Raw genomic sequence first — 25140 nt, forward strand, 5'->3', positions numbered from 1 at the left:
CGCTAATTCCAATTTCCCCCAGACGTTAGTCAGCCGCTCCGCTCCTGGCTCCCTGTCAGCGGCGATAAAATGCGCACGTTTGTGCACGTTTTGCTCAAAGTGGACTTTAAACGACAGACACTGGAGCAGCGCCGCTGCGGCGTTATAGCACTTGTTGATGAGATTCCCTCATTACACGGATGCAAGCTGCCGCTGAAGGTCGCGTTCCACTGTAGCTGTAACCATAAAAAGGGACCCTAGCGCACAGGGAGGGTGTAAAAATGTTTTCACTCAGCTCCCCCCCCCCTCTCCCATCATTAAATCGCTCCTGTCGCTCATCAGAGCAGTTTTCGCTAACAAAGACTCTCCGGATTCCCGGAGACGGAGTCCGTCCTTGACCTGCCCGGGATGAAACGCTCCGCGGAGAGAACTGATCTATTTTAGATGCAGCTCAGGAAGGACGGACCGACAGACGGAGGGACGCGGCGCCTCGGTGGGCCGCTGCGTCTGGGGAACTGTCAGATGAGATGGAGAGAGAGCCTCCAGAAACGTGCCGACCCATGACCCCCGTCGCTCCCCGTGACAGCTGAGATTCGGTGTTATGCGTTTGCAGACATCATCGCTCACGTGCGCGACAATCGCAGACGCCACGCGGCCTTTATCTGGCGCCTCCTGCCTCCGCTTCGTCTCTCGATCTCGGGATGGTTTTCAACGGATTTGGGTTTTAACGGAGGAGCGACGGCTGCGTTTGTCGGGCTCGAAAGCGGAGATTCGACTTAATTGGGCAAAAGGAACAAAAGAATTCTAAGAATTGTGGGTAATATTTACACATAAATTCCTGTGGGAGTGAAATGGTGAATCATTCTCCGACCGTGACCACGCCGCCGTGCTTCCGTGACGACTAAATGCAGCTGAAAGGCCAAAAGTGGAGCGATTTTGAATAGTTGAGCGTCGCTAACGTGGCGAGGCGATGGCGAACGCTTCCCAGCGACATTTAGCGGAGGCTTCGTGGAGTGACGGATGAATAAACGATGGTATTTCTAAGGTGAAATGAGTCGGTCCAACAATGGCGGCGGAGCAGCGTCCTCGTCGCCACGCCGCTTCTCCTCCCGTAATAAAAAGAGTGGTGCAAAAACGTCCCGCGCGAGATGTCGGATTTTACCTAAATGCTGTTATCATCTGACGGAGCGCGCACGCGTCACCTAATCCCAGGAGTCACGACTGTAGGACGGCGCCGAGCCGCCTGAAGGCTGCGGGGCTCCTTCAGTGGCTGCAGCGTCCTGACGGACAGATCTGGGATGTCCTGGAACGCCGGACGGGTCGTGTAAACGCTGCGCTTGTGCCTGTCTGCTCTCCTCATGTTACATTGCCTGATGACGAAGGCGCCGTTCTCTTCCAATTCCAGCGTTCTAGAAGACATTAGCATCGGCGCTAGCGTCTCCTCCCTTGTCCTCGTCCCCGATTCACGTCGGGACGAGTAAAGACAGATTGGACACTCGCAGAAACCCACGTGTCTGTTTCAGCAAGCTACAGAATGGCTGCCATTGTTATCGGCGTTGATTGATTTCCTCTGTGATAAAGGACGTCATCGCAGCGCCGTTCTGTTGACCGTGACGTGCGCGTCTTAGGAATCTCCGTCTCTCGTGAGAAGGCGGATTTAAAGTGAATCTGACACCGTTTATACTGACCTGGGTGCTGGAAAAAAATGAAAATCAAGTTACAGGAGGTACCAGTAATGGGCTCCCTCTCCGCTCTGGTGAAAGTCACTTTTTACATGGCCATATGCTGTGTTTAGGCCATGTGACCGATACATCTGGACGTGTGCGTCCGCCTACGACAGAAGGCTGTCGTGGAAATAATCCCAACAACAGGTGAGCGTGAGGATTAGCGTCGGACACCAATGTGGACATGCTGCTCTCGCATCGCTACAGGAGACAACCACAAGACAAATATAAACGTCACCTCTGAACTACACTCTTAATAAACATGCCGCCGCTCGTGCACGCCGCTCGTTCACGTCTCCATGCTTCATCTGAGCCTCAGAATTCTCTTAATTCTACTGTTTTCATAAATGACCTCCCAGCTGCACTTGTCGTTGTTTAAATGACACAGAATTGGTCACTTTTTACCCATTAAGGAGCTTAATGTTGCCTTTTTTTGGTCTTTGGTTGCCGTGCTAAAGATAAACCTGCGCGGAATAACACGGAAAACGATGCGTGTTGAGGGGGGGGGGTGTGGATTTTAATAAGATATCTCGCGAATATGAGTTAGAGTTCAAAATAAGCCCAAAAAGTTCTGCTGCGCTAAAGTGTTTTCTGGTTCTGGTGCCAACTGCTCCAATCATCTGGTTAAAGCCTCCGAGATCCGTGAACGCTGCTGCTGAAATGAGTTTAGGTGGCGGTCCCAGGTGTTTGCTTTTGTGCAGACAGAGGGAATTTCATGGTTTCCCCGAAGCTGTATGCAGAGCCTCGTTTTTTTTCCTGTTTTATAAAGCAATTTTCATTTCCACCGGAGCTGAAGGCGTGCGTGCCTCTGGTGTCGCGCACGCAAAGATCATCGTAGCTTTTAACAAACACATGAATGATGCAACGAGGTGCTTCTGCTCTTGACATGATATTTATTGTATAATCTTGATAGAAGTGAACGATGTCACGCTGCGTGTGCACAGCGGAAGCCTCTTTTGGCTGCACTTCACACTTTGGCCACTTGGGGGCACAAACAAACAAGTAACTGGAGGCGTCGGCGTTCTGCTGACGTCATGAAGGTTCGGCGCTGCCAACTAACAGAAACTCTGCTAAACACAAAATTAACCCAATAAAAATGCTAACCACTTTCATTGGCATTCATTCAACAAAAGCTTCCGTGTTGCGCTCCAATCCCATCATTCTGCGAAAGTTCGCTCTGGAAGATGCGGGGTTGTCCTTGGCAAGCCCTGATAGATTGCCTGATTAGGTCTAATTATGCAGATTGCACCGCTGATAATTAGAAAAGTGTAAACATGTTCAGCAAGAACATTCCTTTTCACCATTGCAAATGAGAAGAGAACATTAATTCCATCCTCCTGCCTTTTTAAATGGCAGGTGCAGAGAATTATTGAAGCACAAGAAGGTGAGAACAACATGTTTACTGTGTTTAGCGCCTCATCTCTTTATTATTTTAAAGCGCTGCAACACTTAGCGTGCCAATCAATATTTGGAACAATGTTCTACGCTGTGGAGTTCTTTAATAAACTGAACATTTGAGGACGCATTATCCCCTGTCATGCAGGTTAAGTCGGTTTCCTTTGAGCCTGCAAAGCCTGTGTATTCCCTGTAAAGCACAAAGATCAGCTCAGCACTGCTTACAGTGGCTTTTTTTGGTTTTTTTCCTCCTTCTGCCGCAGCTCAGAACACCACAATTCAAAGGGGGGGTGATGTTGGAAATAGCCAGTGTGCAAACAGGAGCGGGCGCGCCGCAGCTGAGCCCAGCGCGCCGCAGCCCTGAACCGTGCACGCTGAGCACAGCTCCCAGCTGAACCGGGTTGTGTTCATCAGCGGCGCTTTTATGTCCACATGTTCTGGACGTTACCGAAAACCCGCACGCACGCACACGCACACACATGCACGTTCCTTCTGTGAGGAAAAACGGTCTTTTGTTCAGAGATGAGGCAGACCTCCTTTCAGTGGACTTGCTATCATGTGTGTGTTGTTTACATATTTCTGTGTGTGTGTGTGTGTGTGTGTGTGTGTGTGTGTGAGAGAGAGAGAGAGAGAGAGAGAGAGAGAGCTGCAGAGTCATCACTCTGCTTTAAATCTGGCTAACGATAGACTGCAGTGTCCTGTTAAGAACCAAGAGGCAAAAACAGTTTCCCAGGTGAGGGCGAGGCCGGTCCAGGATGGACAGAATCTCAAACACACCGTTTATGAAGCGGGAAAGAAAAGGGGAGGCGGGAGAGGCTGGAAGGGGGGTGGGGGGGCGCCTGGAGAGGTATCCTAAAAATATAAGCGCCTCGCACTCTACTGCTGTTTTCTTTATTCTTCTGATTGCTCGTGAATGTGGACCGGTGGGGGAAATAAGACAGAGCGGGCAGGGTGGGGAAAGGTTCTGAAAAGAATCAGGCCTGGGGGGGGGGGGGGGGGGGGGGGCATTTTATTCTGTCTAAATAGGCTCTTCCTCTGTAATACACTCAGGCTCCAGTGATTCGCCCTGTGAATGCTGCCCATTTGCATAGCCAGTCTCCCTCCTGTTTCTGGCTGGCTGTCGAGGCTCTCCCTCCCTCCCTCCTCCCTCCCTCCCTCCCTCTCCCTCTCTCCTCCCTCCCTCCTCTTCTCTCCTCCTCATCCTCTTGCACACATCTTCTGGAGCGGCGCTGCCGATGCTACCGGCGTGCGGGTGCGCTCGTTACTGGCCAGGGCTGCTCTGTCAGGCGCCGCCGCTTCTGTCGCTCGGTCTCGCTGGGAGCAGATCGCCGTGGATGGGGGAACGCGTGCGCCGCCGGGTGCAACTCGCAGGTGCAGTCCCACCATCTCCTGCGCACCACTGCGGCTTTCCGACACATGCAGATGAGACTCGGATTTAACTATGGTCCCACTCCGCTGGACATGTGTTGAAATCCCCGGAGGAGCAGACGGAGGAAACCTCAAAACAACTCTTCTGGGGTTCTAGAGAGATCCACTTTTTCCACGGGCGATCGATCCTTTCCCAAGTTTTACTTTCCTTTTTTGTTCTTTCTTGATCGTTGTGGTAAATTTTCAGGATTATTGACAGTCTTCGCTGGAGCCGTCTCTGATTTTTTTTAGGGCTTGACTGGAGCGAAACTGGAGATCCAGGCTCGTTTTTAGTTTGCTCTCATTACTTCACTGAATGTTGGCGGTTATGTGGTGATTTATGACACTTCTATACCTCCCTGGGTGCCGTTCTGGATTTCCTGAACAAAACGAGGCAAACGTATTTTCCCCATCGACACTCTGAGCGGTTGCTTTTGCCTCCTCGTCTCTCTGTGGACCGAATGTCTGTGGCCGCCCTCAGATCTGGGGGGGTGAGAATTATGGGGCTCTAAGGCTCGCCGAAGTTCCACCTCTCATCCGAAGCCTCACCCGGCCCCTCAGGGAAGATGTTGGGAGGCTGGAGGACACAGTTGTCTCCCCTGCGGCCCGTAGCGGAGCCCTTGCACTGGAATTCGGCTTCGCTCGCCCATTTGGCCTTGTGGATCACCGCGCTGGCCCTGGGATTTGTAGCAGGGTCAGAGTCTGTGGAAAGTCTCCACCACATTCACCTCTCCCACGGAAATAAGCGTCACCATATCGTGCCTATAGCTATCCATAGATCGCCCGCGTCCCTCAGAGCGGGGCACAGTAAGTAGATGCACTTCAATGAATGCTTTCTTTGTGAACTATAAAGGTCTAGATCCCATTATTGCTTCTCGATGGAACACATTTCCCTTCACTCTACATGCCTCCGACTGAGACCTAAAATCCCCCCCCTCCTAAATCAGACACATGGCTGAGAGACACACTGCGCCTAGTTTGCACACATCCCCTTTTTCTCCGTCTCAGCAAAGTGCCCTCTGTTTCCGTGTCTCAGATTAGCCATATCCCTATCTCCAGATGCTCCGCCGTGTCCAGATTAGACAGGATTAGAACATTGCTGCGCTGCACGTTGCCCCTGGGTGTGTGGAACAAACAAAGATGCGTCGCCTCAGGCACCGCGGGGCATCGAACCGCTCCTGGCAGCTGCTCTGGGGCGGAGTGGAAGCGGGGCCTTTTCGAACAGGAAGCTTGCTGACATATGCATCATATGGGGGAAGGAGGCGGAAAAAGGAGACTTCACTGATGAATTATATAACCTATAATGAGTTTTCATCTCTGGGTAAAATTTGGAGTGATTTTTCTCTTGTTGTTGTTGGCACTCTGCTTGAAGTCTGAACTAGATTTATTTCAGTGTAAACAGCACAAAACAACAAACATTAAAGGTTAAAGGCTAATGTCGTTGCCTCCGTGCAATCCAGGCTTGTTTAGAGTGACGTAATCCCCGTTGGTGTAAGAGCGATGCCTCGCCGAGGCATGCTGGGTAGAAAAATGGAGACTGGTGCTCAGTTTTTAACATGATAGAAAAAAACAAGAAGAAACAATGTAATCCATGAGCTTTTCCATCATTATAAAGCATTTCCTGGGTCCAGAAACAGGACACTGGAGGGGAAGGATCACTATCCAGGCCGAGAGAGTCCTGCTCAAACAAGAGTCAATGCTCCTCAGACATGATAAGGTAGATTGGAGGGTTTCTGGTCTTCTCAGACAAGAGAGGGATGCAATTAGGCCACTCTGCCTTGACCTATCTTGAGTGGACAGCACTCAGCACGCCCCCCCCCCCCCCCCCACTCTCCCCGAGGACCTTTGAGGCCATGTGGCGCGCTCAGGCACAATTTACGTGCTAATATCATGCTCATTGTTGCCTTTCCTCCGTGCTAATGATTCTGAAAAAGGAAAAGTTGCGAGGGCTAAAGGAAAAGGAGCTCAATATTATCTGATTATATGTTTGGTAAAAGGGGGGGGGGGGGTTCTCCAGGGTCTCCAGCTGCAGGACAAAGCCTGCTGTTCCAGTTGTGCTGCGGCCGGTTTTATTGCTACAGGAAATTCAATATCTGTGCTTCCCTGCGCATCACATCATCTGCTTTAGAGCTCCGTCATTAAACAGCATCCCTCCGATGACGCGATAAAGTTCCGATTCATATTTTATCGTCTGCCAAGGGAGGAGGCTGCGTGACCGCCAACGGTTCTTTGATTGTCAGCAAAATAACACCAAAAGTCACAAACGGATTCTGGGCAAACTTTCAGGAAACATTGAGAATGGGCCAAGGGACGAATTGGTGGTGTTCCAGATTCCAGAGGGACTTTTTTGACCTTCCAAAGATCAAAGCTAAGGTTCACACAACTGGTACCGCTTCCCTATTTTTAAGCTGGACCACCTCCAGTAAAGGACGACAGCTCCGTTGTCTCGCTGTCTTATTAATATCTACTCCCAAGTTGCAGTTCTCCTGTTAGCCGGCCAGTTTTCCAGACCTCCTCCACAACGTGAGACAGAAAGAAGGGAAGACAATACTCCAGATATCAGCTTGCTGTAAGAAAAATGCGATTCCCTTCTTCGACGTCACCACCATCACTGATTTATGTGGAAAGAATAAAGAATGAACCGTGGTCAGGATGTATGAAATGGAGCCGGAGTGTGATGCATTGTTTGTTCAGGGCTGGACGTAATGAGGTTCAGACAGTATCAACTGTGAATAGCAGACGTGCTATTTATCATGAGCGCAGTCCCGGAGGTGATGGCCCTCTTTCTCAGAGAGATGCGTAACCTGATCTAGTGGATAACTGGGTTATCATATTTTCCTTTGTACCTGCTCTTATTCATTAAGGCTGGATCAATGAGGTGATTGAATCCGTCTGGGTGATCCTTTTAGAGTCGAGATGCTTTACCGTGTCCCTCTAAATTCCATCGGCGCCGGTCTTCCCACTTCAGCACCGGCCTCTTTCTTATAGCATCGCCCAACATGTTTAGTCAGGGGAACCCGACCTCCAGATCCATGATGATCCTGCAACGTATCCGTGAACGGAACCGCCGTCTTTGCCAGCGTCGACCGTGCAAACAGCGTCTGGGTCTCAGAAACCCCTGATTAAAGTCACTGAAGCAATCTAAGTGATTATAATCCAGTGCGGATCTCTCCCCCTTCAGTGGCTGGATGGGTTAGAGTGAGACTGTGATGAACAGACGAGTGGAGGGGTCTGGAGGGAAGGAAGAGGAGAGGATGCTGGGGGAAGATTTCAGCTGTTGCTCCTGCTCCAGCGTGTTGTGGGCTTGTATAATGTAATTGCTCCCGCGTCTCTGAGCTGATGTCATTCTGCGATAGCGCACAAATGACAGTATCTGTGCTTCTGGGAGGCGGCAGGGAGATCATAGCTCCCCCGATAAGGATCTGAGTACATGCTCCTCTTCTCCAGAGCCAGTGGAGGCAGTTATTGACCTGGGAACAGGGACGTGATGACTTCAGGCATTTTATTTTCCTCCTCCTCTGGTCTCGGACAACACGCCCCCCCCCCCCCCCCCCGTTTTTAGCTGCCTGCGCTTAAGGACTTTAACCCACTTGTTTTCTGTCCTTGCTAACTTGGCCTCCTCCTCTTTGCGGCCATCCTTCCTGCTTTATCTGCACCCGGCCACGCAGCCCGACCCCAAGCTTTCTCACTGGAGCGTGGAGCCCATCCATGCAGACACAGAGTGGGCAGCACTTTTTTTTTCTTTTTTTTTTCTTTTGCCTGCAGTAGTCTGTGTGGTTTCGATGGTGACCACGCTACAGCTGGCAAGACGGGAAATGAGACCTGACTATGCGTGCGGTGGGCAGCGTGGGGTCAGCTGAGTAATGCGTCTGGTTTCGGATTAGAGTCTTCGGAGATGGAGAGCTCAGGGGAGAGGACGGGCCCCCCTCGTTTGGCTGGAGGGAGGTTTTACATGCTTATCACATTCATCGGTCCTGGATGAGTTTGAGTCAGTTCCCCGTAAGGCTCTGAGTGAATCATCATCAGCGGTCTTCACCAGCGTGTCCGTCTTTATGTTCATCTGTCGGTTTACTCTGGGCTTTCCTTTCAAATCCTTTGAAGAAATATCTTCAGAAACATTTGTTTTGACCATCTAAATTGCACCTTCTGCGTGCGGCTCTACAGGGGGTCCGCTCGATAGCAGGGTTGACCACTCTTGCTGTGCAAAAAGGGCCCATCTGGTGTCTGCGGAATCCCCTTTAATAAAATCGCCATGATCTAAACGATAGCAGGGAACACCTGTGGTGGCGGGGTTACTCAGAAACGAGCGTGCACGTAAAGCACCTCACTTAAAATGCATTGCATTTGTCAATGTGATGAGCAAGCAGAGATGTTTAAAATAACGTGGCACAAGCTTTCGTGTCGTTCTCTTGGCCAACATCGTCTTTAAGTCCTCATAAAAGCAGCTCTTTCACTGGCTCAGAAATGTGATGTGGAAGCCCACGATGACGCGCTGCTGGGTCCAAAAAGTTGTTTAGTTATTCGCTGTTACATTAAAGTGCTTTACTCACATAGGAGCCTTTTATTGGTTGGATTGACTCTGAGACATTAAAAAAAGGGCAGGCAACAAAATGCAGCCTCCATATTTTGAGTTATACTTTTATCTAATCTGAATTGAGTGAGTTCAGTCACCCTGGAGGAGTCTCATTCTCTGTCATCATTATAAGGCAGCAGTTATCATCGTGCACGTCAGGCCACACACACACACACGCATGCCTGTTCATGCTTACTGCACACACAAAGAGCAGCACTCTTCCAAATCATCCCTCATCTCTTTGATCACTTTGAATCATTGTCAGTGCGGAAGGCTGCGAGTGTGAGTTGAAACCATATGCACTCATTTAAACGCAGGCATGCTAACATACCGTCAGACAGAATTCCAAATGGGTCATAAAGGGAATTTATAAAAATAGTACTGTTCTGGTGTACAGCCGCTCCAGCTCTGACACCGTCGGGCCTGAAAATATTCCCACTTCTGGATCAATTGATCAATGTTTGGTTTTTTTTTTTTAAAAGTGCAAAATCCTTCGAAAAGAAATAGGCAAATCGCCACCTATCACGAGGAAACGGCTTATGTAGTTCTGGCTTTATTTATTTATTTGATTATTTATTTATTTTGTAATTCACAGCTGCTCACCTGCAGCAGAGTGGCAGCAGAGAAAAAAGCTGCCCCCTAATCCACTCTAATAGGATTGTGTGGGATTTCACCTTCCTCGTTCCCTCCATCTCGCAGTGCCTCGGGCCTTCTGGCAGTGGCTGATAAAAACACGCCCGCTAACACCTAATGCGAGCTAATATTAGCACGTATTTTGAAACACAGCGCGGAAACACAATGCATGCCCACGCACTCTCTCGCCTTCCTTTTTGTGTTATGTATTTATAAGTTGGCGGCTGATTGGTGTGAGATAGTGGACATCGATCATGTTTTGCTCGTTGTTGGCTGGGGGGCGGCCATGTTTTTTTTCTTTATCTTGTATTCCCTTTATTGTGTCATTTATAAGAAAAAACAGCAAATTAGAAAAAAAAGACAACAACGGCTTGCTAGCTGGCCGAAGCCCACTTACAAAAACTGCTTAGCAAGGGACCAAAGTGGCGGTTTAATCCTGCAATTAAGGCCACGACATGTTTGTCATCCCAGAGTGAAGCTTATCAAACTGCAGTCGTGCAGTAACAACGCAGGGGGAAAAAGGTCCTTCTACGTCGATGATGGTGTTTATATCTGTTAGGTGATGTTTATCTGCCACGAAGATTAAATAGTGACTTTTAGCTTTTGAAGCGTTGTTCTTGCTCCACCCTCCTGTGGCACGAGCACCGAGACCCAGGTAATTAAAAAAGAACTACGTAGGTCTCGTTGCTGATTAAAGCGCAGCTCTCTGATCTTCCTGGTGAGGTCAGCGTTCGTGCTGATGCAGGTTAGCTAAGCGTCATCGTCACATCGCATAATGTGGACTCTGCTCTCTTCATCGCTACCACTGTGTAATTACCCCCCTACACTTTCTCAGTAATTAGAAGTGTAGTCACACTCCACATCTGTTGGCTGACCAGTGGAAAACAAGCCTGTTTCTAAGCTGTGATGCTCACGCTGTGGTTAAATAACGTGCTGGTGGCACACGATCAGCGAAAGAGGCTCCTATCTGAAAATGAGGTGATTAAAATGACACTCGATTTAAGTTTAAATTTTAGTGGGGTTGTGTTTGGGCCGGTGCACACACAAAAAAAACTCCAGAAACGCTAATACCCAATCGACAAATTGCTGGAAAAACAAAATGGCTGACCCGGACATGAGAGAAAGGGAGCGTTGTGTCTGTGCGGCAAATGAGGCAAGTGATGATGAGAGAGTAAATTAGAAGCTGTCGATACTCTGAGACACCTCTATCAAAGCCAAGGCTGTTGGCTGCGGAGGCTGATATGCAGCTGGTCGCGGTAACAAAGGGCTCCATTAAGACACTGGGACTTGTCAGCTTTGCCTGGGTGGGCCATTCTGTTTCACAAGGCAGGGGCTCATGTATCACTCAGGGCTTAGGGGAAGTGAGCACGGCCGAGGAAGGGGCAGAAGGGGTGTGAGTGACACTGGTCGACTGAGCATACTTACCATCCCAGGGGCAGAACTTCACCTCAACCATGAATTGATGGTCTCCTGCCGCGAAGACTGAGGGTGGGCGGAAGAGGCACCTCGGGGCGCTGTCATGATGAGGTGAAGGCTTATCTCTGCAGAGCAGCGGGGGGGATAAAATACGGCGAGGCGCCGCCACTGTGTGAAGCAGAAGTAGATGCCTTGATTTACCATTTCTGGGGAAGTGTAAATTGTATTAGCGCAGGGCTGCTGCGTTCCAGGGCTGACGTCTGGCCCCGACCTCATCAGATGGAAGACGTAAAATACAGGTTAATTAAATGCTGAAGTCATGTTGGACATGGGCTGCATCACCTCTTAGTTCCTCCGATGATGATGTTCCACAGACACTTGAGTTAATCACCCAGAATATTTGTTGCGTATTAACTATGATGGCAAATTTCAGCCATGTTGCTACTTTAATTTTTTTTTTTTCCATACATTCTCACACACTGTATGTGTGAAATAAGATGGTGATATTACAAATAACAGTTTTTGATAGAGGTCGTATCGTCTATCAACCAGCATTAATGTCCAATAATAATAATCGTAAACTCTAAAGCCATCTTCGGTATATCCTCCTTTATTGATTAGGTCATTCACCATAATGGCAGTTGTATATCTGGGCTCATTCAACCATTAATCATATTTGCTTTTACTCGCCCACATATGGCATTTGACCATTATATGAATTTTTAATCAGAAAATTAATACTCAAATGAAAATGAATCCTTGAACGTCATCGGAGTCCTAACCAGAGACCCCAGTGCTAATGATACAACAAAACAGGTCTGGAACCAGGCAGAGCCGGTTCCGATGTCATAGGTTCTGTTCCGTCTCAGTCAGTACGTTTACATGACCAAAGTATTCCAGGGTAACTGTAACTGACAAATGAAGTGCATGTAAACGCCGTATTGCTCGTGCTCGTCTCGTATTGTGCTGCTCTCCTTATCTGACTGAGACATGCAGATAATATGATGGGGGAAAAAAACCATTCGAAACGCCGCGGTTACGCTTTCGGTTCGATCAAGGTAGCGGCGCATACGCACAACCTTCACGTGTATGACCCCCCCCCCGGAACAAAAACATGTAAGAAAGCCGGCGTTAGCATATGGCGCTCTTGTCATCCTCCTGAAATCAACAGGCATAGCACCTCTTATCTGCAGTGAGTGAAGTGTACGTAATGTATAGATGGAGATAGTAGGCGGCGCGCGTCCTCGAGTACGGATGACCGTTCCAGAGGGAAAGCCGCGATACCCCACTTTTATTCCCCTCTTAATTTAATTAGATTAAATTAGCAGAATTGTTGCTGGTGGGATAAAGCCGCATTTTATCGAGCAGGTTGGACACTGTCGGCTCTCTTGTGCAGGAATGCGGCTGCAGGATTGGCGTCATTAGCAAGAGCTTAAGGCTCTTATGTGACTGGGCATTGCTAATGTTTGCTCGGTTTTTGTCCAAGCGTATCTTTTTATTGACATTTAAAGGTATCCAAATAGGTTCGTGATTATCAATATCTTATTGCATTCCCCAGTAATCTAAAGCAGTGGAAGCCAACGCTCCATTAGCTTCAGCGCCGCACACCAAATTTCACAATGCTGGGAGATTAAGTCTCTGGGCAGTGAACTGTAAAAGTTTCTATCGACTGTGCTGTATATATGCCAATAATTCCAGAGTTATTAAGCTAACACCGGGCCGTTCGGACTCTGGGCTGATTTAGTACCTGAGTCCGCTCTATTTCTGCTGACTGAGAAGAAAACAGCGCAGCTTTGCCCTTCTGATAGCGAATTTATCGTTTAAAACAGAATGCGGAAGATTGCAAACGCAGGCATTTTGTGGGACTGCAGTTTGTGTCGGATTTACTTCCGCTCCGCCCGCCTCGGCGCCAATGTGTAAAATGGATACCACCATCGTCACGCATCCATGTTGACCCGAGAATCCCGTCTGAGGGCTTGATGGCCATTCGGTGCTTTTCCCAGCCCTCCTCCGGCTTCGGCCCCGGATGGAACCTTTCCTGGTGCCTCTGCCAGCTCCGCTTTAGCCGCCTGTCCTATTATAAGGGAGGCAGTTGTTTGTGTTGAGAGAGGATTAGGAGAAGTCAACAATCCATAGCCTTTTTAGTCTCCCAAAGGGCCGCTCACACACCACTGCAGACAGAGAATGGCTGCCTTTTTTTTCCAGAGCAGAGCCCGAGAGAGGTTCAAATAGCTGAACGGACCGTTTCACACGCCATACGAAATTCGGTCGGGCCGGGGGCGCGATGACTTCCACCATCTCGCTGCTTCCACCATCCCTCCCTGAAATGTCTTCTTTTTTGGTCGACGCCAAACCGAAGGCTCCACCCCAGGTTCAGGCGGATTGTCGGACGACACCAGCCGAGGGGTGGTGTCAGGAACGCCGTCGTGCGCTGCACTAAATAATTGCGACATCCAGACGCTGCCAGTCGGAGGTGTCAGGCTATCAATCACCTCACGTCCCAGCATACAAATGACTGACAGACACCTTAACCTAAAACATTTTATTATTATCATCTTTTATATGAGTGCAAAACACTGTTTTAGCCGGGATTTAGGAAACCTTCCCCCATACAAGTAAACATCAGCTGCTGTCAGCCGATAACGACCTCCCAGCTCTCCCATGAATCTGACGTTGGCTGATTCCTTCGACCTTAAACTTGCGTCTGCTCGAAGCTGCACGTCTGTTTTGTTTGCTTGTTGAATTTTTCTGGCGCTGGAGAATTCGTTATTGACATTAATGCAGTTTCCTCCAACAACAGGACAATTGAAACAAAAACATTGCGCGATTTTAACAGAGAACACAGAAAATGGTGCAGATTTTTATTTTTTTTAACGGAATAAGCATTTTGTTGAAATTCTTCTTGTGAAACGTGCAGAATGAGCAAGTTGGAATTATCAGCGTTCCTTTTTATTCGGAGCCACATGTGGGTTCGGTTGGAAATGGGGGGGAGATCCTGCTTGCGGGAATCACATCAAAGCTGAACTGGCCTACATATCCACAAAAATCTGTAAGCTTATGGGTTGGATTCATAAATACATGCATGACTCGCTAAATGTCTGAAAATAGCGACGCGAGTCTAAACCTTTAAAGTGAGCTAGATGAGAGAAGAATCCCAGGTGAGTGCTTGGGGCCACCCGTCCCTTTTCCCCGTAGTTTGGGGAGTTGACAGCGTGTCGCCAGAACACCAAGATAGACAGTCAACAAAGGCAGCTCCGGGTTCCAGGAGGGAACTGGTCGCCCTTGTTCTCTCTTTCCAGGAATGTTTTGATGGCTTTGTTGTGTTTTGACATATCAAAGCACAAAAGGGCGCTCGTCAGTGACGGCTGCAGCTTCAACGCCGTCCTCCAGGATCAGGATTCATTCTAAAAAGCTGGAAATGACCGTACGCAGATCCATACGCTCCCTTCACAGTGCAGGGCAAGGTAAACGGTAAACGTGAGCGCCGTCGATGCCGAAGGATCCTAGTGCGATTCAGTAATTCCCACTGGCCGCCATGGCTGCAGCGCCCCCTCCAGGCAACAAACATCCACCTTCTGTGCAATCCATCAATGTTTAAGTCATCAAATCGGGTTTCCTCTTCCTTTCTCGTCACATCTCTGGAACTTTGAATCGCAGTTGATGATTTTTCCTGCCAAAACGTTCTGCAATGGGATTAATTGGCCGATCCAAGGTAAAACACAGCGAGGGGGCTGGATTCGCAGTTTCCCCCCCGTGGCTGTAAATCTTCCGCAGCATTGATTGGAGCAAGCTCCTCTAACAGAGACCAGCTGCATCGGATTGGATGAGAGTGTCCTCATAAATCGTGCTAATGATTTTTCTGGAAACTGAAATTGTAATCCAATAGATATCATTAAGCTGCTTTTAATTGCTCTCCTCCCAGAAGGGTTCGCAGCCCAAAGATTAGCCCAAATGATCTTATCCTTTATGCACTTTTGCCTTTAGAGAACGACACCCAGAAACTGTTGGACTCCCACCTCCAGGGGTTGATGAAGATCAGTTATTTTTAAATGTCCAGTTTTCCAAACTCCGCATCATCTCCGGTGATCTATTTTTTGTCCGGCGGTCATTACGGGAAACGCATGAGCCGGGCGCCGCCAGCAAGCAGATCCATAATGTCATCTCCCCTTTTCATATTTCCATCACAACTATGTAATTATGATTGGATTCCTCCGTGGCTTCTCGGCAGAGGTGGTAATATGAGGCTCGTTATGATGGCGGCGCTCGAGGTCAGAGGAAAGACGGTCCGCCGGTCCTGACCTTAGCTGAGCAGCCCGGTTCCGGCGCCTTGAATGTGTCACATCTGTGCTCACTTTTGCTTCACCCCTCACTTATCGAGCCCAACTAATGAGGGTTTTTAACGAGGGGTAGCCGGGAGCGGAGAGACATCGGGCTGTGACGTGTCGCGGTCCGACAGCTTACCTCGGCGGCCAAACGCAGAATTCCGCCTTTGGTCGCTGCACTTCCAGTTCCTCTCTTTTTATGCTAGCAGGCGTTCCAGGGATATTCTCTTGCATTCTCTCCAGCAGGTATTGGGTATTGTGTTGCGCTACACCCCCTCAGACTCCCCCATTGCCTAGATTGTGTCCTTTAATTCGTTTTTTTTTTTCACCTCGAGCCAGTGGGTGAACGGGGAATTAAGCTGAAACTCTCGTCAAAGTAAAGAGACAACAAGCCGGCAAGTATTTCCAGGACACGACAGTATCTAATGACTACAACAGATCCATATTAGGCTCCGTGTCCCCGTGGACCATGCAAATAACAAATATGGAGCCAGTGAATAATTACCCCCCCCCCCCCCCCACTGCAGTCGCAGGCACATGTTTGCTGGTTTCATGCCACTGCGCAATTGTGTAGGTGTGCGTAACTCAAGCACCACCGTGTGTATTAATCCTAAAATAAGAAAAGCAAGAGTTTGCAGCCGCTCTCGCAGGGCGGCGCGGATTAATTGCTTTACAGCATGTCAGCAACCTTAATTTCTGCCGTGTCTGGCAGCCATTTACATAATCTGCACATCACAGAGCGTTTTGTTTTTCCAACCTTTGCTGTTCTGACACAAGGGTCTTGCTGTTTATCCGTTCAGCTTAAGGATATCTGAAGCAACACGGCGGTCCAATTAAAGGACTTTTTGGTTTGTTTTTGGCGTTTGGCGCGACGGTCACGGACGGTAAATAAGATGTCAGAGGACTGAAGTGGGCGTCCAATCGTATGAATAGTAATGGATGCTTCTGAGCAGAATCGGACAAAGTTTGGGGGGTGGGGGGGCATCAGCTATGCATCAGCCACCAAGAGTTGAGGCGGAAGTAATGATGTGGGCCTGGCAAATACATTACACATAATGTCTTTTTCCTCTGTCATCGAGCTCCATAATGTTTCATCCATTAGCAGAACAAGCATGCTCAGTGTCATTTCATTGTGTTCCACAAACGCTGCTCTGCTTTATGAAAACCATAAATCCTGCCGCAGCGCTGCGTGTCCTAACGCTGTTTGTTAATCACTTTGTCGCTAATTAAAGATGCAGTTCTTTCTAGTCAATGGCTGCCACGGCGTACTGACTCGCACCAGCATGTCAGATTGGAACGCGGGGGTCGAGGAATGCCTTATAATCGCTTGGAAAGCAACAGAAAAATGAGAATGAATGCGAAATGAATCAATAGCTTCATTTACTGGTCAACTGGTTTACAAGAACATAGTGGGATTACAGTTGGAATGATTTAGAATCCAGTTTTCAGGCTAAGGCTGTTTAGCTTTGGCAGTATTAACATGCCCTGACTCCATCTCACTCACAGAGAGAGAGACATTAAATGCACAACACATTAGCAGAACGCTCTGTCTAAATCTTCATAAAGATGGCGGTTTTTATGCTAATCTGACGGCTGTATTCATTTTTTAGGTTTTCACTCTCTCCGTTTATTGCCCAATCACCTCCTCGGATCATTATATGATGTGCGGACACGCGCTGGAAAACAGCGGGCGGGAAATAAAGTTTCCCAAAATGAACTTGATTTCAGTCTTCTCCTTTTCATAAAACTGTTCAGAGAACTGATGAGGAATGGAAGGCTCCGTTTGACGGGGTCATCTGGCAGGATGTCACACGGCCCTTTCTCACGCAGCAGCTGGGTAATTAGAACCACTCTTAGAGCCACTCTACCACCTCCCGGGTCGTGGTCAACCCTCTCGTGCGGCGGGTTACGGGAACGAGCTAATGCAGTAAAACAGGAAATGGAGAGTTTGGAGGTCAGAAGAAGAGCGTGATTGCGCGGGTCAGTCGATAATACAGCCGTCCAACTCTTCCTTTGAGGCTGCTAATGAAGCGTGGGAGACACAGAGGTGCCAGTTTGGCAGTTTACCCGGACGCCGGGGACAGGAGCGAAAATTTCACGTGTTTGTTCCCCACAAGTGAACCAGGCCGCCGCAGTAAATCGAAGTAATTGCACGACATTTTGGGGGGAAAGCGGTGCCAGTACCTGCCTTCCTAATTTTAAATGAATTTTCCTGCTCTTGACACGAGTGTGCTTAAGCCCCCAGATGGGGCTGAGAGCTGTTCAAGAGTGATATGTTGCTCAGCGCTCTGCAAAGGTGTTATTCAGCACAATGAAACACTGCCGGCCGCCTGAGCTCCCTCCTGCAGCATAAATACTGGATTTGCTGTGGTAATAATGCTCCGGTGTTGACAGCCGGCGCTTCATATCACTTCATAACGGACTGCTAACTTTTTCCTTTTGTGCTGTCTCCTCTTTCTTCTCTTCTCCAGCGGGAACAACGTACATATTTGGGCGGGACGGCGGACTGATCACATACACGTGGCCGCCCAACGACCGTCCCAGCACCCGGGCGGACCGGCTGGCCATTGGCTTCAGCACACATCTGAAGGACGCTGTCCTGGTCAGGGTGGACAGCTCCTCTGGTCTCGGAGACTTCTTGAAGCTCCACATCGTGAGTCGCAGACCCCTTTTTCCTCACATCCAAAACACAACACTTTGTTACTGAACCTCTGGTGACTCGGATTAGAGCTGGCTATAATCCTGGAGCCTCCCTAAAGTTTTATATTCATATCATATATATTTGAATTGCTTTTTAGGGCAGAAGGTCGTACACCATAGCAACATAAGGACAGAAGGGATTTAATGATGCGTGCATGCGGGCCTGGTAGTATTTAATTGCCGTTCCTTATCTTATATGTATGTGTATGATATGTGTGAAAAGTGTATGTTAAAAGTACCTAAAGAAACTGGTGCTGTAATGAAAGCCGGGCTCCATCCAGAGCTGCTCTGACCTGGACATAATCCCGCCGGTCACCAAAGGACCTTTCTGCCGCTAGCACACACTTACCGACAATAACATTCATTACCGAAGGAAGAGCGGCACCGCTGGGGTCGCGACCCTTTCTGCAGCCCCCACAGAATCCATCTGTGTCTGCCTGTGTGTTTGTAAAATCAGCATTTTTCTTGTTGTGCCGAGAAAGGGGTGGCGGAAAGAGGGTTTTAAAACAAGACAACCAAAAAACAAGTCAACGTTACACACACACGCGCACGGGACAAACAGACACCAGCCCAAAATTGGTCCTGACGTCTGCCTGGACCCATTTCCAACCCTTCTGGTTTTAATCCAAGGCATAAGCGAGTCATTTTAAAGGATTCCGCCTTATTCACGGCCCACCGTTCACCATCTAATAGCATGCGGGATCACTTCAAAGGGACGTAAAAACTGGAACGTGGGTGTAGGAGAGGTAGACGTCGGCCCTCGGCAGCATTCCTCCTGACAGATATGAGCAGGGATAAAACAACCGAGGTCCCCCTGATGGGAGCGATGGGAAATGCTTCCCAACGGTCTGCGTCTAGGCGAGGCTCCTTCAAAATTAAAGCACACAAATGGAGCTCGGTTCTGGCATCAAGTGTCACGCAGCCAGGGGAGGTAAGCTAGCTCAGCACAGCGGCACGCCGGAGCCGTTCCTCTTGCACGGGGAGGAGACGGCGTGTTCTTCCAGCGGGGGCAGCGGCGTTGGGAGCGTTGCCGCCACTCTTGCTCCGGTGTGAGAGAGTGAGAGGACGGCCTGCCAGAGCTCACGCTCCTCTGTTGCTCCTGTCTGCCCTTCCGTTGGCGTCCATGTTTTTTTTAATTAATTAAACTGCGATGGACGTCTTTTACAGCACACCGGTAAACACAGCGAGCTTTGCTAACATGGTTGAGCAGGTCACCTGCAAGGACCCCCGCTCAGTGGATCTGGAGCCTTCGGGGTGGGGGGGTCACTCTGACACCCCCCCAGATTATCAGGTTGAAATCTGCTGATTATTAATGAGCCACTTTCACTCACCTTCGGCAAATGGTCCATTTTCTCTGAGCGCAAGCGTTTGTTATGCGTTATGTGCCTTTGATTGAGCATTATCAAATATGTATAAACCAATTTTGGTTGGGGGGGGGGGATTAATATATCATTTAATGATGCATCATTTCTAAACAAGGGTAATCCCCAAGAGGCCCTCCACTCATTCCACTCGGTTAACTGGGCTCTGGGCTGAAAATATCTAAGGATTGTATCATCAACTCTGTGTGATGGTATTAGATCAGTTTTCAGTATTTACCCCCCACCCCCACCCCCTCCTCTATCATCCGCCCCCCACCCCCCATGCCCCGCTCCCGTTGCATGTGAGAAACCCAGTGGGCCTTGAAGGACGCCGACACAGCTCAGGCTCTCTCGGGGGAATTTTTTTCTTTCTTGTAATATGTGAAAACTATAATTTAAATGCACCTCAAAGGATTTGCGACCCCCCCCCCCCCCCCCCCCCCCGCCTCCCGTTTCCATTGCAGATAAAGACAATGTCTGTGAAGTTGGTGAACCATCAAATGTATGACAATCACTTCCCTCAGGCTCATTACTGCCGCGCGCAGAACGAGGACTGGAGCCATAATAACGCCGCCGCCGCGTCTCTAATTATGATGATTCTCCACCATTTTTGTCACTTTTCGAAGGTGAAACTTGTTCATTAGATTGCGGAGCTGCATCCGACGCCACCGAGGCGCCGGCGCCATTTAATCAGTTCAGGGGAAATAGTCGCGTTTAATGCAGGTAGGGAATCATGGAATTCCGGATGCAGTGACCTTTATTCCGAGTCGGGATAAAGTTGTTGGCTCAGTTTGGAATTCAGTCTAGCGATGCTAGCTTTCCAGGATCCTGTTTCCGCGCCGACGGGAGGGGTTTTCTGTTGTTTGCAATCTTTTTTTTGATACCTTGTTGTCAATGAAGAGCGATGACAGCGAGGATCTTAGGCGCAGCCTCCGGGGGGGGGGGGCTGTTTTGTGCTGCGTGTGGGGGAGTATTTCATTTTATCTTACTTTATTTTCTAATTGCGTGCATCCTTTGGAAAACAAATAAGAGGATGAAGGTGCTTTAAGAATGCAGCCGTATTGCACGGAGCAGTGGGGAATAATGAGCCTCCTCTAGCTGGCTCCCAACAGGGGAGGGGGGCGGGGGGGGTTCTTCTACCGCTAGAAGACGCCTTTATTTGCCATTTCAACTCATGCTGTCTACACTATTAATCAAACAACCAGCCGGCGAGGAGAGTTGATCTATTTTCGGTTGTCACGCTTTATTTTGCCCGCTTTTCCGCGGCTCAGACCACTGGAGGAGGGATTAGGCGCAGTGGCGTGCTTCATTAGGCGCACGTGAAGGTGCTACAGGTGATGCCGTTACCTGGGTGAGGTGCGGCGGGTCCCGGGGGGGGGAACCCGAGTCACGCTATCCCCCGTCCTCCTATTAAAGCGCCTTCTCCCGCGCTGCTCCTCGTCTGGTTCATTAGACGTGCACGCAAAGGTGGGAAGTTTAGGCCGGAGCACTTTTCTCCGCGTCCTCAATCAGTTGTTGACAAGCGTCTGTAATTTAAGATGACTTTTAAATCGCGGTTAAGCCAAAACGTTCTGGCTGTTGCGTTTGTTGACTCGTCTCCACATTTTCAGCGGTAGCTATGGCAACAAGCCCGGTGTTTTCCAGCGCCGCGGTGATGCCGTTTTAGGTAAATAGGAAACGCATATTGCTGCTCATTTGCATTTGCGACAGCAAATCTGCTGAAAGTGAGAATTAATGCTGCTTTCAAGCACCGATGAAGAAAAGCTGGGAGGACACAGCCGCAACTGAGATGTTCACAGGGACGAGCCCATCTTGCCTTTTAACCGGGGGTCTCTGGGAACTTCGAGTTGGTCTTTGCATTGGCAGCATGTGCAGCAATGCTCCTCCTCTCTAGCCCCTCTCTCTCTCTGTATATATATATATAGATGTATATATATATGAATCTCCTAACTTTTTAGTGGAAAGACTGCACCAGAGAGAGGATGTAATCAGATGCATTGGACGCAGTGATGCATATTAATTGCGTTTACCCACTCAAGCCCGGCTTTTTAAAATTCAGGACCAGATGTCAGTTCTGCGTTTCCCCGCGTTCTGACTGAAACCTCTGAAACTGCCCTTTGCTCGTCAGCGTGTTTGACAGTCGGCGCTCCAGCACACCGCAAAGGCAGGTTAATGAGGCTATAATGGAGCGTTAATAGCTGACCACAGCCAGGAGATGGGATGGAGAGGGAACGGATGGAGAGCTTCATTTAGTCCCTCTGTTGATTCAGTCACACATCCGTGAGCAGCCACTCAGACGAGACACACGTCCACTTCTTTAGGAGTGATTAGTAATAAGGGGATCATGATGGCATTGGTTAAATCCCCACCGACCATTTTATGTCTTTTACATCATAGACAGAGAGGCCACTCGGCTTGGATCACCTGACCTGGAGGTTCAAGTCTCTCTCTCTCTTCATGTTGAGAACTCACAGTACCGTTACTCATCCTTCTATTGCAATCATTTCTCCATTTGGTCAAGCTCAAGTGGTCTATGAAGAAGAATGAGTGAGTGGGCTCGGATTCACGTGTGCAGGCATGTGCTTTTATATGTATTTATATGAGCGAGTGAGCGAGCGAGAAAGAGAGAGAGAGAGAGGAAGATGGGTGCTGATGTGTATATGAGCTGACAGGACAACAGTGTATCTCCATTTTTATTAGTGTAACAAATCACAGCGCGTCACTGTCGGGGCTGTACATCAACACATTAGGGACTCGGCCTACGCCCATAAATTATGTGGCGGTGGACTTTGATTTTATCGTCAGTAAAAAACATTGGCTGCGTTTTTTTCATCCTCCGTTTTCTCTCAATCGACGCCCTATCAAAGGGCCTTTTCTGCTTTATTAACGACATTTAACGTTAGCGGTGTGGTTTTAATTGGATGTGGACTTACAGAGGAGAGGAGAGAGGGTATTTTCAACCGTGCACGTGAGTGCAGGCAGGAGAGTGAGTTTGTGTGCATGTTCGTGGAGCAGCCCAGTCACAGATTCACCATAGTTGTTGACTTTTGACACAGCTGCCTCATCCTTCCGGCTGGGATAAAAATAGGCCCACTTTTCCTCGCTCTATTGCAGAGTACACTGACCCCCCCCCCCCCCCCCCACACACACACACACACACCAAAAAAATGCATATGGACCATATTTCATCCAAAAAGTTCCTACAGCTCCAAATTTCATTCCAACTATTCCAAATTTTTGATATGTCAGGTTCAAACAGCCTTGAAATTCTAATTCTAATTCTAATTCCTATTATTATGATTCTTCTTGTAAAATAAGCTCTTAGGTTAGGATACAGGTCAAGTGCTGCTAATTAATGTTCATTTTCTCCCCTTGAAATTCTGCAGCTAATGAGGAATCATTTTAAAATTAGTGTAAATAAATGTTTAGCGTCTTTTTTTCCCAGCTGCTAACAGCACAATTACACACCATTAGCCTGCCAGCTAATTCAAAAAAAAAGTCAGAAATAACTATTTCAGCGGCGCTAACGAGCACATTTATAAGCTAGGTAGCTTTAACAAGCTTTGGCATAACTTGCTATCAGGCCTTGTCTAATGGCTTTCCCTTTCAAACAGTCAATTATGCTCAACCCGAGCACTCGATTTTCTGTTTGACATCAGCACAGAAATGTGCTTAAAGGAAATTATAGAGGGCATCCTTCACACACACCAGCCAGTCAAGCTCCCGTTGGCCCAGCTGAAGCACAAGTGTAGTCAACTTGGCCCTGGCTTTGTGGGAACTTTGCATACAGGGAAAATAATAAATAAAATCCAGGGTGCACTTCAGATAGTTATTTTATAATTGTTGCTCTCGCCCTGTTGTTGAAGGCATCCAGGGTGCTTTAGTGTGATGCGGCATGAAATATTAAACAGAGGTCTGGCCTTGTTCTGGGCAACTTAATTACCTTTTTCACCAGCGTGCTGTTCTCCTCAGCAGCTCTTCGTGGTCCCCACGGAAGCTCTCGTCGACTAAAACGCACATACTGTACAAACATGCTGTTTTTAATTATGCGCTGCTGTGGAAACGTTTGGCAGCGCGCTGCAGTGGTGTGTGTGTGGGGGGGGGGGGGGGGGCACGCTAGTGGTGGTCAAGCTTATGTAGAAGTAGCTTTGGGTTATTATCTTGTTTTTTTTTAATTCACGTTCACTTCATGTTGTTGGTTCTCAGATTCAAAGCCTGCGTTTACAGAAAAAAGGAAGAAATTCTCGATTAAACCTGAGTAAACATAAAGAACAGAGTAAAACATACATGACCCGGTAGCATCGCATGAAAATCTGCAGCTAACGTGATCCCACGCGGTGGAAGAAGAGCCTCCTGGCTTCCAGGCAACTGCAGAACACAAAATTTAAGTCCAATTATTTGGCGGAGCTGAGCTTTACATCCAACTCAAACATAGCACGACTCCTGTGTGCTTTCTGGATCATGATTACGCTCAGGAAGCGCTGCGGCTGCCTCGGCTCTCAGCTGTGAGACAGTTACAGTGCAGCAAAGCAATCTAACCAAGCCTGTGGTCATAGATAGCTTCTTCCCTCAGCCTCATCAAAGGGGGGGGGGAGGAAGGACACTACTCCTCTGCCTCTCTGCTCCAATGAGAGGGGTGTGGCGCGGACCTGCCGCGGCCGCTAAAACGCCAGTGACGTCCCAGCGGCCTGAAACTGGAGGCGCTGGAGGAGACAGGCGAGGTGCCCGTTGTTGCTTTGTCCTCTGCCGTCCCTCGGGTGAACCAGGGGGGTGAGGGGCTGGAGCAGCGGCCTCGTGCACGGAGGACAGTTTCATTTCTGTCACGGTTGGGGTTGATCCACGGGGAAACTTTAAGGCGCTCGCCGCTCTTGGCTGCTATGACTGATGGTTTGATTCGCTTCTCTCAGGAGGGCGACGCGAACACCTTGACAGCGGTAATTAAAAGTGCACGCAAGGCCTAATTCATCCTCTTGTCTTTGTCTCCCCCCCTCACTCGGCCTAATAAATCAGTTATGCTCCAGCTATCTTCCCTCTTAACTCTTTGTTACATCGGCGCACATTGCAAGAAAATTATTTTTTTTAAAAAGGCCCTTGCCTGGCGAGCTGCTATAAAAGTTGGAGAAAATTGTTGTGGGAATTATCCGTCTCTGCTGGATATAAACTAGGCTTAAGACTCAAAGTCAAAGTTTTTAATCTGCCTCTACCAATGAAACATTATCATGCCTGATTAAATGTAATTCCAAAACATCTTCAGAGGGAACTGCTCGAGGTTTACGGAACAAACGGCTGTCAAAAACCCTCAAAAATGTAGCATATTTCATAAATGAAGCTCCCTTTGTACTGCACTCGCTGCCACCTGCTTTTGTTCTTGGAAAATTACAGAGTGCAAAGCTGGTTTTTTTCTGGTTTTCCTGATTTTGAGCCCCGGCGTCCGACCACCCCCCCATAACTAACAGCTCCAATCGATGGCCTGCTGGTCTCTGTTGTCCCGTTTTTATTTAAATCCATAAAGTTGCGAACCTTGGCCGTGGCGGCCGCCACTGTGGCGTCTTCCAGCAGGAAGTGCCTGTATAATCATTACCGCCTCATGAAATCTTAAAAAAGCTGCTGTGGTTCAGCAACAAAGGAAC

At 48.7% G+C, this 25140-nt stretch overlaps 1 protein-coding gene across 31 annotated transcripts in view; it reads left to right on the forward strand.

Annotated features, from left to right (window-relative positions):
- Positions 1–25140, forward strand: part of nrxn1a (neurexin 1a) — a 162676-nt gene that overhangs the window by 87384 nt on the left and 50152 nt on the right. For 29 of the 31 annotated variants that reach the window (XM_029834606.1, XM_029834599.1, XM_029834622.1 and 26 more), the window contains one exon: positions 17921–18102. In XM_029834606.1, coding sequence (XP_029690466.1) covers positions 17921–18102 — 182 coding nt within the window. Of the gene's footprint in view, positions 1–4304; positions 5313–17920; positions 18103–25140 lie in introns of those variants that run through there. The other 2 variants (XM_029834620.1, XM_029834621.1) reach the window with 1 other exon arrangement.

Source organism: Takifugu rubripes, chromosome 4 (assembly GCF_901000725.2).
Source record: "Takifugu rubripes chromosome 4, fTakRub1.2, whole genome shotgun sequence".
Classification (NCBI taxonomy): Eukaryota; Metazoa; Chordata; class Actinopteri; order Tetraodontiformes; family Tetraodontidae; genus Takifugu; species Takifugu rubripes.